Here is a 13,540-nt window from a genome sequence, read left to right on the forward strand (position 1 = left end):
GTGTACCTTTTAGGCACCCAGTAATCACTATTTATTTGTATCATGGTAGCACCTCAGAGCCCTACTCAGACCAAGACCCCATTGTGTTAGGTACTACACAAACAGAATAAAAGCTGTCCCTGCCTCCACCCCCCACTCCCTTCCAAGAGTTTACAATCTAAAGTAACGTTCTTTTTTTTTTTCAGCTGGTAACATTTTATGAGAAACGTAGAGACAATGTTAAAAAATTTAATGCCTAGCTGACAAATCTTCATATCCACGTTGACATTAAATCAGTAAACAATAGAGATTGTGTGGTCAGTATGGTATCCCTTTTATTGACTTCAGTATTTTTTCTCTCTCTTCTGCTGTAGGCATATTTGGCTTCACACCATCTCTTCTCCTTTGTATCATAAGGGTATGCTGTAACCAGAAGAAAGTGAGTATGAGAACACAATGATTTCTCAGAAGTCTCTGCTTTCGATTTAGCTACTAGTGAATAGACTTTTCAGACGTACTTTATATCAGAAACTTGGTACTTTAAAAATCTGATTAGTTATCAACTAATGCTAGTGCATTTAACTGAAGTTAAGTAACATCAGATAATCCACTTTATTTGCTTTCACTGTCTACTGAAACGATACTCTCAAAGAACTACAGTATTCTCACAGCAATATGTCATATTAATTGTATAATTGTGCAATACACCAAAAAAGCTGTTTGCAGACAAGTATTATTGAAAGTCATTAGCTAATGGGTGTTGCTAGTAGATCATGGAGTGAGTGATTTCTCTGCTGCTATTCCCATTACAGAATGTTTTGTCTTAACAAGAAAAAGCTGGAGTGAGAAGGAAACAATTGACAGCAGCAGGACACCCCATGAGGAAGAAAAATAGGGAAGTTAAGATATATAGGAAACAAAATAAAGAGAAGGAGAACAATGTCGGGGAAGACAAAGTGAATAGAATGATGAAGGAAGTTAACATAGGAAAGAGAAAACTCCAATTATATTGTTTAAAAATTTTGTTCTAATATATCCATGAAATTTGGATCAGGATATACCACTAGTACTAAGTTCTAAGAGTTCAGAAGGAGACTGGGTATTTAATACTGCAAAAACATTTGAGCAGATTCACTCAGGTTTGTGTTTAAAAAATTAGAACAGCTTAAGATTTGCATCTATGTATTTTAACTTCTGAAAGTTAGTCACTGTTCTTAAACACTGAGGCAAAACTAAAGTTACTTTTGATCTTTCATTACTGTTTTAGCAGTATTAAAATGAAAATACTAGACCTTCAACACGTCAAGATTATTGACAGTATAAAATGGAATTATCTAATGCAAAAAGTTTAATTAGTTTTAAGCATTAGCTATGAAGACAAACCTAAAGGACTACATTTTAATAAAGCTATAAATGATAAAGCAATATACCATACCTCAGTTAAACCAAAATATTCTGTTTGACTGAGAATTTTACTGAAGTCTACTTACCCAAAATTTTCTGCAGTTTTTGTACTTTAAAAAATAGGAGACACACATGTCCTTTTTGTAGTTATTGTCATCCATACATTGTCTAGAGGCATCTGTTTCCTTTAATATGGAAGACATGTCACACATAAGAGCTGGTGGGGATAAATATATTGACACATTTTTAAGTGTATTTTTTCCTTCTAAAAAATCCCCAAAGCTTTTTTATAAACTAAGATTAAGGAAGTTAGCCATCCTGTCCAAGTGCTACGGATACAATAGTTGGTGAGGTAGAAGGAGAAACTTTTCATCAAGGATACTTGGACAAATTTCTACTCTCACAAAAAGGGCCAGTGAATCTGAAAGCAAAGACTTCACTAGGAGTTGTGGCTGCTCAACACCTCTGGGAGAAAAAAAATTAAAAAAAAAAAAAAAAAAAATATCAAGCCACCAGTCTGCAGAACACAGAAGTTCTGTTTGGTTCTTTCAAAAAAAGGTACCCACACAGTAAACTGAAAAATATTTGATTTAATTACCTCCAAAAAAGGGGGTGGGAAGGGCACCATATCCAAGCTACAAAGATTTAAATCTATGGTTTCAAGGACAATCAGAATTACAAACCTGATAACCACAAGCCTATCCCATCCATTCAAACAGCTATCGGTTTCTGAACTTAATATTTTCAACTTAAAAGGTCCAAATATTTCTGATGTTCTCTCACACACACACCCACCCCTTCTGAATGAAAATGAAGCAGTATAAACTACTTGCTTTTAGAAGGAACTACTTGGTTGGTTTTCACACCCCTGCAGTAATTATTGCATCTCCAGACAAAATCATAATTGATCAATCTTACCACTATACATGGATTTGTATCATGGTCTCTAAGTCGCTGCACATTTCTGGGCATCCTAAAAAGTCTTACTGAAGCTAGAAGCAGGAAAGAAATAGATATGTTTTATATTTGACGCATGAGTGTCATTAATATTAAAGAGTCTCAGCTGAATTTCCATTTTAAGTGGTATAAACACAGAAACCTCTAACAGTACATATATGCAAGATCTGGAATGATCTAGCAGAGATTTTTTTTTTTTAAACATTTAATTGAGAAAAAACAGGAATACAGAACCTTGTTTGGTTTTCTGCATACAAGAGGCCTGATTCTCTAATGCATTAGGATGCTTCATGCTGCTCTGATAGTACAAAACAACTCAGACCAGTTTAGCCAGCCACCAGGATTCCCTTTTCCTGGGAGCTATTACATAGGGATTCTTCTATGCCCTGACTATCAGTGTAGGGATTTGGCTGAGGAAAGGGGTATGTCTCGCATATTCCTACACCCCAACAATCCCCAGATAAAAAACCCTAGGAACTTTTGTAGTAACAGCCACTGCATATAGAGAAGCTGGTGACCAGCCTAGCACTCAGATGGCAGAGCACTGAAAAAGAGCAATATGCACACACAAACCCCTCCTAACTTGTGCCAAGTGCTCCTTGGCCAGTCCACAAGAATCAGGGCCACAGTGTAAACTAGGCTTTGTGTACAGAAACAGCTAGACCTACTACTATATTACCAAGTAGTGACATGTTTGACATACAAAAAGTGGTTCCTTAGGTAAGAATCCACTTTTATCCTACTTAATACATGTTTAAGAATCAGATTTTAAACAATGCTTACCTATTAATATTGAAGATAGTCTCCAATTACTAAATCAGTGTAAAATAAAGTAGAAAACTGGTCTCAGTTTGACACTGAGCTCCTTACTTATTCTTAAATGTAAATTTTCTGCAAAAAGCTGCTATTAAAGACAAGCTTAGAAGTACAAATTTCATTTAAGAGTATATACAGTAAAAATAGCATCTTGTACTAACTCTGACAAATATTTAATGCTTTTTACTGTTCTTATCACTGCAGAGCCAACACAGTTATAGGAGATAGTGGGATTCTATTACTTTTTGTACATCAACTGAACTGTTAAGTTTCAAGTGCAGGCCAAATTCTGTACTTAGGCGGTCTGGTTTTCAATGAGGCTGCCCAGGTGTTACTGAGGGCAGAATTTGATTTCTAGTTTGTCTGAGGGTTGTTTTATTTACACCACAGATAATTGTTTCTCCATGGTACACAGCAGCTTATGTTTCAGGTCTAAGGCTGGAACACATTTTTTAAACAGATTTTTAAGTCACTGAAACAAACGTGGAACTCAGATGCCTTTTTAATAAGCATTTTTCCACAGGACCACACTTTAAATGCTTCTGAAAAAAAATGCTAAACTCTCAGATGTTAGTGCTGAGAGAAAACTGCATAGTTAAACATGTTAATTCACATACTGAATGTTTTTGGCAACTGTTTTCACAGTGAGCTTGAAATTTTAGTTGTATTGTAACTGATATTTGGAGCTAAATATTCAGTTTCTTTTGCTAGAGCAAGAGTATTTTTGATCACACAGGGTTTAAAAATAAAATGGAGCCAAGTACACTGTCATTAATACCAGTGAGAATTACAGAAAAGGCCAGAAGAACCTACAATAACATCCCATCAACATCAGCGCTTCGGACAAGAGATTTCAGGTTTGCCCAAATATTATTTATAACGCGAGTGCGTTGCACTTATTTTAGGAAAAAAATGATCAATAAAGACCCACTGCAGGTATGCCTTTAAGATCATCTTCATGAAAGTGACCTTACACTGAAGAGGTTGAAGGTCACTCTTACTGGTAGCTGATTTTGTCTAGTGTTTACACTATTAATGTCAGTCAGTACACAAATGACTAAGCTATTTCCAGTGCTTGTCAATTTGTCTACTCCAAGTGACAACGAACTATAGAAAGTGTAGTGTTTGTCAAATTGATGTTTAAAAAGTAAGTTTTGTTCCTACAAGGTTACAAAGGTTATGTCTACACTACAGCCTATCTATGTTGGCAAAATTTAAGTCACCCAGGGGTGTGAACATTCCACCTTTTGGAAGGATACAAGTTACACTGACTTAGTGTTCACATGCACAGTGCTAAATCAGTGGGAGAGTGTCTCCCTCTGACATAGTTTATGCCACTCACAGAGGTGGATTTTGTTTAATACCAACAGGAGAGCTCTCTCCTGTCAGCACAGAGCATTGGTCCCCAAAGTTTTTACCCCAAAACAGCCCCTTACTCCTCCCCGCATCTCCAGCTGCGGTCAAGGCTGGGGGCTATGGCTGGGAGTGCGGCCACAGTAGAGGAGCTGTGTTCAGGACCGGGGCCGCAGTGGCGGAGCAGGGCTGGGTGGCACTCCCTCTCTATCCCCCACAGGAGCTAATCCAGGCCTGATTGTGCCCCTCCAAACATTCCTTGGTGCCCTCCCTGTGGGAGGTTCCCCTTCAGTTTGGAGACCTCTAGCATAGATTCTTCACCAGACTCGCTGCAGCTGTATTGGTACAGCTACACCACTGCACACACAGACATGGCCTTAGTGATCTGGTTTAGAATGCACAAAACCTTAAATATGCTAGTTTGTTTGCAAACATACTGGGCACGACTACAAACACACTTCACAGAGGCATCCTGGAAAATAACTTCATGGCTCGAGAACTGATCTTTCGTGCTTAGCCAACATTAGGAGCACAACCCACTATCAAGCCTGGAGAGCAGGTAGGTCACATGCAGATGCTACTGGAGCTTGATTTAGTTAACAAGTAATCCTTCTCCCCCCCCCCGTTTTACACATACACAGACTGACCTCCTTGCTTTAGGAACGAACGCGTACATCCAGGGTTCGTCTACACTAGTTTTCTGATTTAACACCCCAACTCGTGAGCGTGCAGAAGGACGTTACAATGGGGGGCTACGAGTGGTTGAGGGGCTGCGCCCGGCCTCTCCTTCCCCTTCTCAAAACAGGGCCAGGAAGATGCCACCCCCAAGATCTGCTGACGGGCAAGTCACCTTCACTGGCGCTGCGCTCCGGGCGCCCGGCGGGTGCGGGGAGGCCCCCGCCTCTGTGACTGAGTTGCCCCCCCCCCGGGTACAGGCAGCACACGTCGGGCACCTGTCACCCGGCAGCCCGGGGCCCTTTTCCATACTTGCTCCGCCTTTCGCCGGCAGGGGTCGGGGCCGTTTCCAGAGGAAGGGGGAGGGCGCCCCCCATCCTCGCTGCGCCGCCCCCAGGGAAAAGGGGCTGCGGCCGGCGAGGACCCCGGCTCCTAGCTCGGGGGGGAAGAAGGGAGGAGCCAGGCTCGCGGGCCCAGGCTCGCTCTCCTCTTCCTCTCCGCCCGGGCCCAGGCCGCTCAGTTGCCAGGGGCGCCCCCTGGCGCCAGGGCAGGCGCGGGTGGGGCGGGGGGAGGCGGGAGTGAGCGGGCCTCGCTCCGGACCTGCTCTTCGGCCGGAGGGGGGCACAGCCCCGCTCCCAGGGCGCTGGGTCGCCGCCCGAGCCGGGCTGTCGCAGGAAGGCGGCGGGGGCCGCCCAGGCGGCGCAGGGCGACCCCGGCTCGGCGCTTGCTTACCTCCCGGGCCGGCCGGCCGGCGCGCGCGCCCCGTCGCCTCCAATTCGAAAGACGTCAGCGGCTCGGGCGGCAGCGGTTATGTAGGGGCGCAGCCTAGCCCGCTCCCGGCCCCGCGGCTCCCCCCCGGACTGACACCGCCGCCGCCCACTCCCGGCTGCCCGGCCGGCCTGAGTGGCAGCGCCTCGCCCGCGGCCGGGCCGCCAATCCCCGCGCGGCCCCGCCCGCCGCCGGCCTGAGCGACGCCTGCTGCCACCAACCGGGCGGGCGGCGCGGGCCGCAGGCGCCTCCGGCGGGGCGCGGCCGGGGCCCTGAGTGACGGGGGGAGGCGGCCAACCCGCGGCGCGTGTGGGCGGCGGGCCGTGTGGGCGCGGCGTGTGCGGCAGGCTGGGCTGCACCGCAGCGCATACACTACAATGGCTGCTGGAAAGAGAGGAAAGCAAACAATTTCCAGGCCCGCCGCGTCCAGCCCGAAATATGGGGAAAAAATTACAGAAAAATCGGAGAACACTGTAAAGGGTGGAAACGGGGCGCAGAGGGGATGCTGAGGCTCCCGCGGTGAGTCTGCTGCGGGTTTGGGGGGCAGGCGCCGGGGTTTAGCAGGGAAATATCAGGGTTATTTAAATTATGAAGGGGGAGGAGGAGGAGGAGAAGGAGGAGGGGGGAGCGGAGAGAGGAGCAGCGAGCAGCGGCAAGGAAAAGTTTGTGTTAATCGGCCCCCCCCGCCACCCCCATCTCTGAGCTGCCGCCGATTCTCCTTCTGGGGACCCCCGGGCAGCAAGCAGGGGAGCAAAGCAGATAGCTCGGGAAATCTGTTTCATAAAAATACAGCCCAGGAGTTTACCCCGCTGCCCTCCCCCCTCCTCCTTCCCGCACTGGTGTAGTTAAAGAGGGAGAGAAGTTTGCCCGGGGAACTTAAGGAGGGAGAGGGTTTCTCCCGCACCCCCTAGCTTCGTTGGGGAGTTCCGAAAAGTTTGCAAAAGTATTTCTCTCCCCCCCCCCATCTTCTAGCACACTCCCCCCCCCTCCCCTTCTCCAGGGTCTGTGCTGTGAATATAGTGACAGCAGCGAGAGGGAGCGGAAGACATTAGAGACCGTGTTGCCCAAAAAATAAGGGGAAAAATTAATATAAATTCACCCGAAGTATCAAACCAGGCGCACTTTGCACAAAAACTTCCCGGGTGGACCCCTCTCTCTCGAGTGTGTCTTAGGAAGCAGGCAGCTCACTCTTGGGGGGGATCTGGAGTCACTTTGGGGCACTCAGACCCCCTTTCCTTCGTTTCTTTTTTTTTTGGGGGGGGAGGACGAAAGTTTTTCCTTTCATAATAAAGAAACGAATTTGTCTGCTTTCCCTCTCCGGGTCGCCCAGGAGCCTTTAGCTTCCCCCATTCTAGTGTGTTTAGAGGAAAGTGTGAATCCAAGTAAATGCTGAGTGTTGCATTGGGGAGAGGGGTTTGTTAACTGAAAGCAGGAGAGATCCGGAGAGAGAGCGAGCAGGGACAGCTTGTTGTCAGTATCATAAACAACCAAAATGGAGGGAGAACTGAGGCATATAACAAAATAAAAAATAGAAAAAAATTCCCAAAAATACTTAAAAATCGGGGCTGCTCCCCCTTTTCTTCCTAAGGGTAACAGAATAACCCCGTGTCCTCGCATGCCCCTTTTAACGTTTCAGGGAGCAAGGAGTTAATATTTATTTTATTTTTTTTGTTGATGAATTCTTTAGAAAGGCAAAAACCTCTTATAACTCGCCACCGACAATGAGAAAACATGAAAATCCCATTCAGGGCAGAGAGGTAGGGGGAGATGATAGTGCAGAAACTACATAACTTTGGGGTAATGTGGAGTGGTTTCTAGATAAGATAAATGTAATATTTGCTCCTTTATAACTTCCTTTTTAATGCTCTTTGTGTGTGATTTGGTTTCTCTTTTTCTTATTTTTTGGCCGGAATGTAATGCCTTTGTAGTGTCACTTTCCTGATCTAATTAGGATGTGTGAAGCAAAGAGCAAACCTTTCCGGTGTATAAAATACATTTTCGTTGCATTTGAAATTCAAATTTTACTTGTGGCTCCCTCCTCTATTTAAACTGGATTCTTCAGTGTAGGGTTGGACTGCAATATTACCTCACAGGGAGAAAGTAAGGGCACCTCTTCTGGCATAGAGGGCGCATAGTAAGGGCACCTCTTCTGGGGATGGCTTGTGATTTCACTGGTATGCTTAATTCACCTGTTTGTGTCCCATAAAGAATGTATTCTGTAGCCTTCTCGTTTTATTTATATAAAATGATGCCTCGTCTTGCATCACATTGAAGTTAATGGGAAAGTGCTGCTGATGTTGGTTCCACGTGGGATCAGGGACAGAGCAGGGCATTTTAAAGAGACAGCTTCTCTTTTCTTATAGTAATCATCACCTATGCAGAACCTCTGCCTCAAGCAAAGGGGTGGTTCCGTTTTTTTTAAAAGATAGATATTACATTGACCTTTGTATGACAAATTAATGCAGCATAATGGAGATAAATTTGCAGATTTGTTTGGATCAAAGCATTTCTTTTGTGTGTAGCAAGTCTTCAAGAGAGTTTTCTTAATGTATTGGTTAAAATATTGTGTTTTGAAAACATTTTGGAATGGATGTTGCAGAAATTAAAAAGTCTAAACGTTATTAATATGAAATATAGTCCTCTTCTACTGGTTCTGAATACCTTGAAAGGAGACCTGCAGGCTGTTATGTATGTATGTAGCAAAATTTCACAGCCATCTTGTAAAAAGTTATTAAGTGCATAATTTTCACTTTGAGTAACTTCAGCTTTATGGGGGACATATCACTGTCTGTTGAAAAGCAATGCAGATCATCTTCTGTATTTAAAACCTGTGAACAGTTCCAAAAGGTTATGAAAAAAGTGTAATAAATGTGTGCTTTTAATGGGCCAATCTAAGGACTTTTTACATGTGCACCTTAGCTGTGTAATTATAACATCTCTTGAAAAATTACTTTTAGTTTTTTTTTAAAGAATGTTAACTATATTCAATCTCCATATATATACATATATATTCTTTAAACATCAGTATGGTAGTTGGTACAGATTCCTGCTGTATTTTTAACTTGTAAATATTTAACTACCATGATGTGAATTGTTCTACTTGTCTATATGTCTATGTTATCATCTATTTATTTTAATTCTCAGTAAAACATCTAACTTTTAAAATTCTTAGCATAACTTCTTAATATACTCATTAGATATCTTTATCAGAAATTATTACATTTTTTCATTTCAATTGCTTTGTTCTTGTAGCCCTTATATTTAATTCTAAATTAAAACTTAAATACCAGGAATCCACTTCGGGAGATAGGAGGAGGGCTGAACTTTTAGGGAAGCCTTTTCAGCAAATGGCTTCTTCTGACCTATAGACTTTAAATATGAATTGTAATAGCCCACTATATTCAATAGCCTGTGCTTACAAGTAATCTGTATCTTTATTGTAAATAAGACTAAAAACCTATTGTAAAGTAGTTTGACTGGGATAGTCTTGTGGTTACAGATTTTGGAAGAAATCACAAAGTTTTCCAGTGACTCACAGTTTTGAAAATTAAATCACATCAACTATTCTTAGGCAAGAAAAAAGCTCATTAAGGGAAAAGGATTAATCTGTTAGCATGAAGGAATGAAATTTTATATTTTTACAAAAATGTCTTTGCATGTTTTAAAGATCTTTCATATATTTACAAAATAATTCAAACATAGAAGGGCCTCTCCAGTTATTTTTTCCATAAATCTTTTCTTGTGTGTTGATTAAAATTATACTGACTTAAAAAAATCAGAAATTTGACAAAATAGGTGAAGTGTCATATTTTAGGCTAGTGTAATTTTTTTAGTTCTTTAGTTATGCAGAAGTAACTTTATTAAACTAGTTGTTACTGAAAATAAGATTTTTTAAAATTTTTTAACTAATACTGCATTTATGATAATCAATGGAAAGTATTTAATGTAAGACATTTTCATTAATTTGGAAATTTAAAATATCATTTAGTTTCTGTACTCCTGAATATAGATATAGGCATTGTTCATAACATCAAGTGTGGTGTAACAGTTGCTGAGTATCTTTTTGACTCACAACTGCTTATTGTGAAGTGAATCCAGTACACCCAAGTGTAGTACAAAATTCGGTGGGGGAAGATATTCAAAAACACTAATTTGGGTTTTATCTATTTTCTATTATTCTACTTAATTATATGGTAAATGTTTTACTTGATACTATTCTTTATAGTCTTAGTTGCTCTCATTTATTAGAATACAGAATTATTCTTAGATTCTAAGATGGTGTTTGGTAGAAATAAAAGCAAACATTTCAAGGAAATGAAGCTTTTAGAATTTAGATATTCCTTTTTCTAATATCTATAGCTCTGACTTGATACTTGATAAATCATTTGAAAATTTGCCCTTTAAGTACCTAAGGAAATAACTGTTCATGGGCTGTTATTGGTAAAGTTGTCCTAATTTCTCTAGGTAAACTAGAATGTTCTAAATGTACTAAAAGCTTTTGTAGACTTTTATCTATCCTATCGGATAGCTACACTAATTCTAAAATTGTTCAACAAATGCAAGAATATAAATTTTCATACATTAAACTTTTCTTATAGACTTAATCTAAGTATGATTCTTGGCATACACACTTTGTTTAATAAATTAGCCTGAAAAATGAGTTTCTCCAAGCACAGATCTTTGAGATTTAAATGATAATTTACTCAAGTTTTTAAATGTATCTAATACAAAATGCACTGCATGGAAAGTGCAGCTACTTTTAATGGTCATCCATCTCCAGAGCTATTTAGTTAAAATGGTGCCCTTAAGTCTCCTCCTTTCAGTGCAGAGCAGATGTTGTATAAAATGAATGGGTTAAAGTGGGTGACTACTTATGTTCTGAATTAACCAGTATTGTAACAGTTTAAAATGATTTTACTTAAAAGACTTGTTTTATTTCAGAATCTAAAACCTAGGGTTTTTTATCTTGTATCTATAACATGTTAGATCTTAAAAACTAGCTTTCGTGATTAGATATTGTTAAATTTAATATTGTTTAATATGATTAAATATTGTTATGAAGGGGTCCTAAACAAGTTCATTTGTTTATCAAAGGATAATATTTTAGAAAATATAAAATGTGTAACAATGCTTAAACCATCCTCTGATGCATTGTAATGTTAAAAGGAACTAGCAACCATCTCTACAGAGGTGACAGAATACTTGGTGAGAATATCTTCTTGAAATACAATAGTGAACATTTAACTTTCTTTACTTGTGATAGAAATATGCAATATCTGCCCAGTGAACTGCTGACCATCTTTAACCAATTACCAAATGTTTAAGTAGCTTTAGGGAACGATTTCAAAATAATTCAAATATGAGAACAAAGTAACATTTTGTATTGATCAGTTGTAAAGTAAGTGTTTTGGAATTCTAGCCTATGGCAGAAGATAGCTGCATTTAGCTAGTAAAATATCTTGCTGATAAAATGTGTGTTTTTCTTGTTAATCAAAAAATCACATCTAGGATTTAGTCAAATGCTTATTGATTTATAAATTGTGCAAACTTGGGGCTTGAACTTAAAACATACTACTTATCACTTATTAGAATTGTTCATGCAGCTTCCTATACTTTAAATTATTTTAATGTAATGGGGAACATAATTATTTATTATCTACAGTTGAATAGATTGCAATTAGTAATGGATTTTAGATGACTAGTTGTCCACAGAACATCAAACAAAACTACACCAAATATGGAAAGAGTTCTAGTTGTCTTGTATTACAATAATTAGAAATCTTCAACTATGAGAACCTAATAATGAACAGACTTGATCATAATAATGCCATGTTAACTTCTGCTTTCAAGTATACTGATCTGCTACTTGGCTTCTTTTCTTCCCTCCACCTTCAAAGTGTACACCTGTCATTCTCCTCTTTAGGGCATCTTAGCAGAAACTCCAAGTACATTTTCCAATTTTAAAAAAGTTGACAAGACATATTGTAAAACTTAAAAAAACCTAAATAGTGATGTGATACTACTTACAAAGATGGGGCATCCTCACAGAATATATTAAAATAGTTAATATTTAAATGGTCCCTGGATATCTTGTAAATAGAGTTATTACAGGATCATGGTATTAAAACAGCCCACAGTGAGTGCGGGGAATCTGAGTTGACTACATAAGAAGTGTGTGTGAATACTTGAACATTGAAAAATGAGAGAGTTTTATGCAATTATATTCCTGTTAATAGGATAAATTAATTTATTTTGTAAGCTTCCCTAATATCTTATTGCCTTTAAAATACACTTGTCTGTTTAGAGTGAATAAATTTTGTCAAGTACATTTTAATAAAAAGTAAATGGACAAAATTCTACTCTGAGATGTTCCTATCAAACCCTGCTGATTTCAGTGGAGTTGCACAGATATAAATGAGGGTAGGGTATGGTCCAATGTTCATGATTTTTTTTTTTAAAAAAGAGATGAAGAGAGCAGTCAAAGTAATAAACAAAGACCTAAAATAGGTAAAACAAATGAAAGTACCTGCGGGAAGGGAATAATTCATAGAACAGTAATTCATAACTATAAAGTAAAATAACTTAATTGAATAGTAAGATGTTAAATGGGAACCAGAAGAGCAAAGTTTAATATGACCATAGAAAGAAATGAAGAAACACACATGTACAGGAACTTAGAAAATATAAAAAGTGTGTGTTACAGTAAATTAAATTGTTATAATCTTCTTTTGTACTTAACATGCCAAATGCCTCTCTGAGGAGAATATCCTCAGAAATCAGATTAGCAAGTGTTTAATGGGAGTTTTGTCATAGTTGTTATGAGTAATGTTAGGGTAACTAAAAATAATTTCATATTTCTGTAAAAGATGCTTATTTAAGGTCGTCTAGTTGTGTACTTTGCATGCTGATAGTGACTTATAATTTTCAGTAAGTGTCTTTTTTTCAAATCTTCTATCACATTATACAATCATACAGGTTTACTGGAAAGTTCTAATCTGTGTATAGTGCTAAACAGTCTTATGTCTTTGGATGTGGGGTCAAATTTAATATGTTTAGACTGTCAAAAACTTAAGATTTTTCATTAATAAAATTTTCACAGTAGAATGTTGCTTATTCACGTTGACTGGGAATCCCACTCAGCTACTGAATTGTGCAAATTATCAAGTAAGCAAACAAAAAGCAAGTATAATGCCTCACAAAGCTCATCTTGTTTGTTGATTTGACAAGTATATACCGTGGTGTATCAAATTTACTAGTAAATGTTCTGTAGCATATTTTGAGAAAGCACTCTGATTAGAATTAATGAGACATCAATACAACACCATGCTATTAAGCCTGTGAGAAGTGCCAAGACCACTTCTTGTATGCAAATTAGTGATATTTTACTATGCTACTTTTAATACGACAGTGCTTAGTGTGGTATATGTATTCATCGTGACTATTACCAGTTTCTTTAAAAAAGATTTTTCTGATTTGTTAGGGAAGATGTTGCAGTCTTTGAGTTATATGTAATATAGGAAACTATTCCAGACTACCAAGACAGAACCTTTTCAAAAGGATCTTTGAAAAAGAAAAAAAAATGATATCC

General features: G+C 39.3%; 2 protein-coding genes across 4 annotated transcripts in view; one reads left to right on the plus strand and one right to left on the minus strand.

The window, feature by feature from the left end:
- Nucleotides 1-212: 212 nt before the first annotated feature.
- CHCHD7 (coiled-coil-helix-coiled-coil-helix domain containing 7) lies at nucleotides 213-6,071 on the minus strand. Its single transcript, XM_067553749.1, has 4 exons — nucleotides 5,917-6,071; nucleotides 2,302-2,375; nucleotides 1,470-1,568; nucleotides 213-402 (listed from the first exon to the last, which is right to left on the minus strand). Exons 2-4 carry the CDS (start codon nucleotides 2,353-2,355, stop codon nucleotides 298-300), a joined length of 258 nt encoding a protein of 85 aa, XP_067409850.1. The 5' UTR covers nucleotides 2,356-2,375; nucleotides 5,917-6,071; the 3' UTR covers nucleotides 213-297.
- Nucleotides 6,072-6,336: 265 nt separating this feature from the next.
- The window catches only part of PLAG1 (PLAG1 zinc finger), a 44,809-nt gene continuing 37,605 nt past the window's right edge, over nucleotides 6,337-13,540 (plus strand). For 2 of the 3 annotated variants that reach the window (XM_067553750.1, XM_067553752.1), the window contains exon 1: nucleotides 6,337-6,471. The gene's annotated coding sequence lies outside the window, so the exon portion shown is untranslated. The remainder of the gene's footprint in view (nucleotides 6,472-13,540) is intronic. The other variant, XM_067553751.1, reaches the window with a different exon arrangement.

Source organism: Emydura macquarii, unplaced genomic scaffold (assembly GCF_026122565.2).
Source record: "Emydura macquarii macquarii isolate MOO-44397 ecotype Brisbane River unplaced genomic scaffold, CSIRO-AGI_Emac_v2 contig_1477, whole genome shotgun sequence".
In the NCBI taxonomy this organism is placed as follows: Eukaryota; Metazoa; Chordata; order Testudines; family Chelidae; genus Emydura; species Emydura macquarii.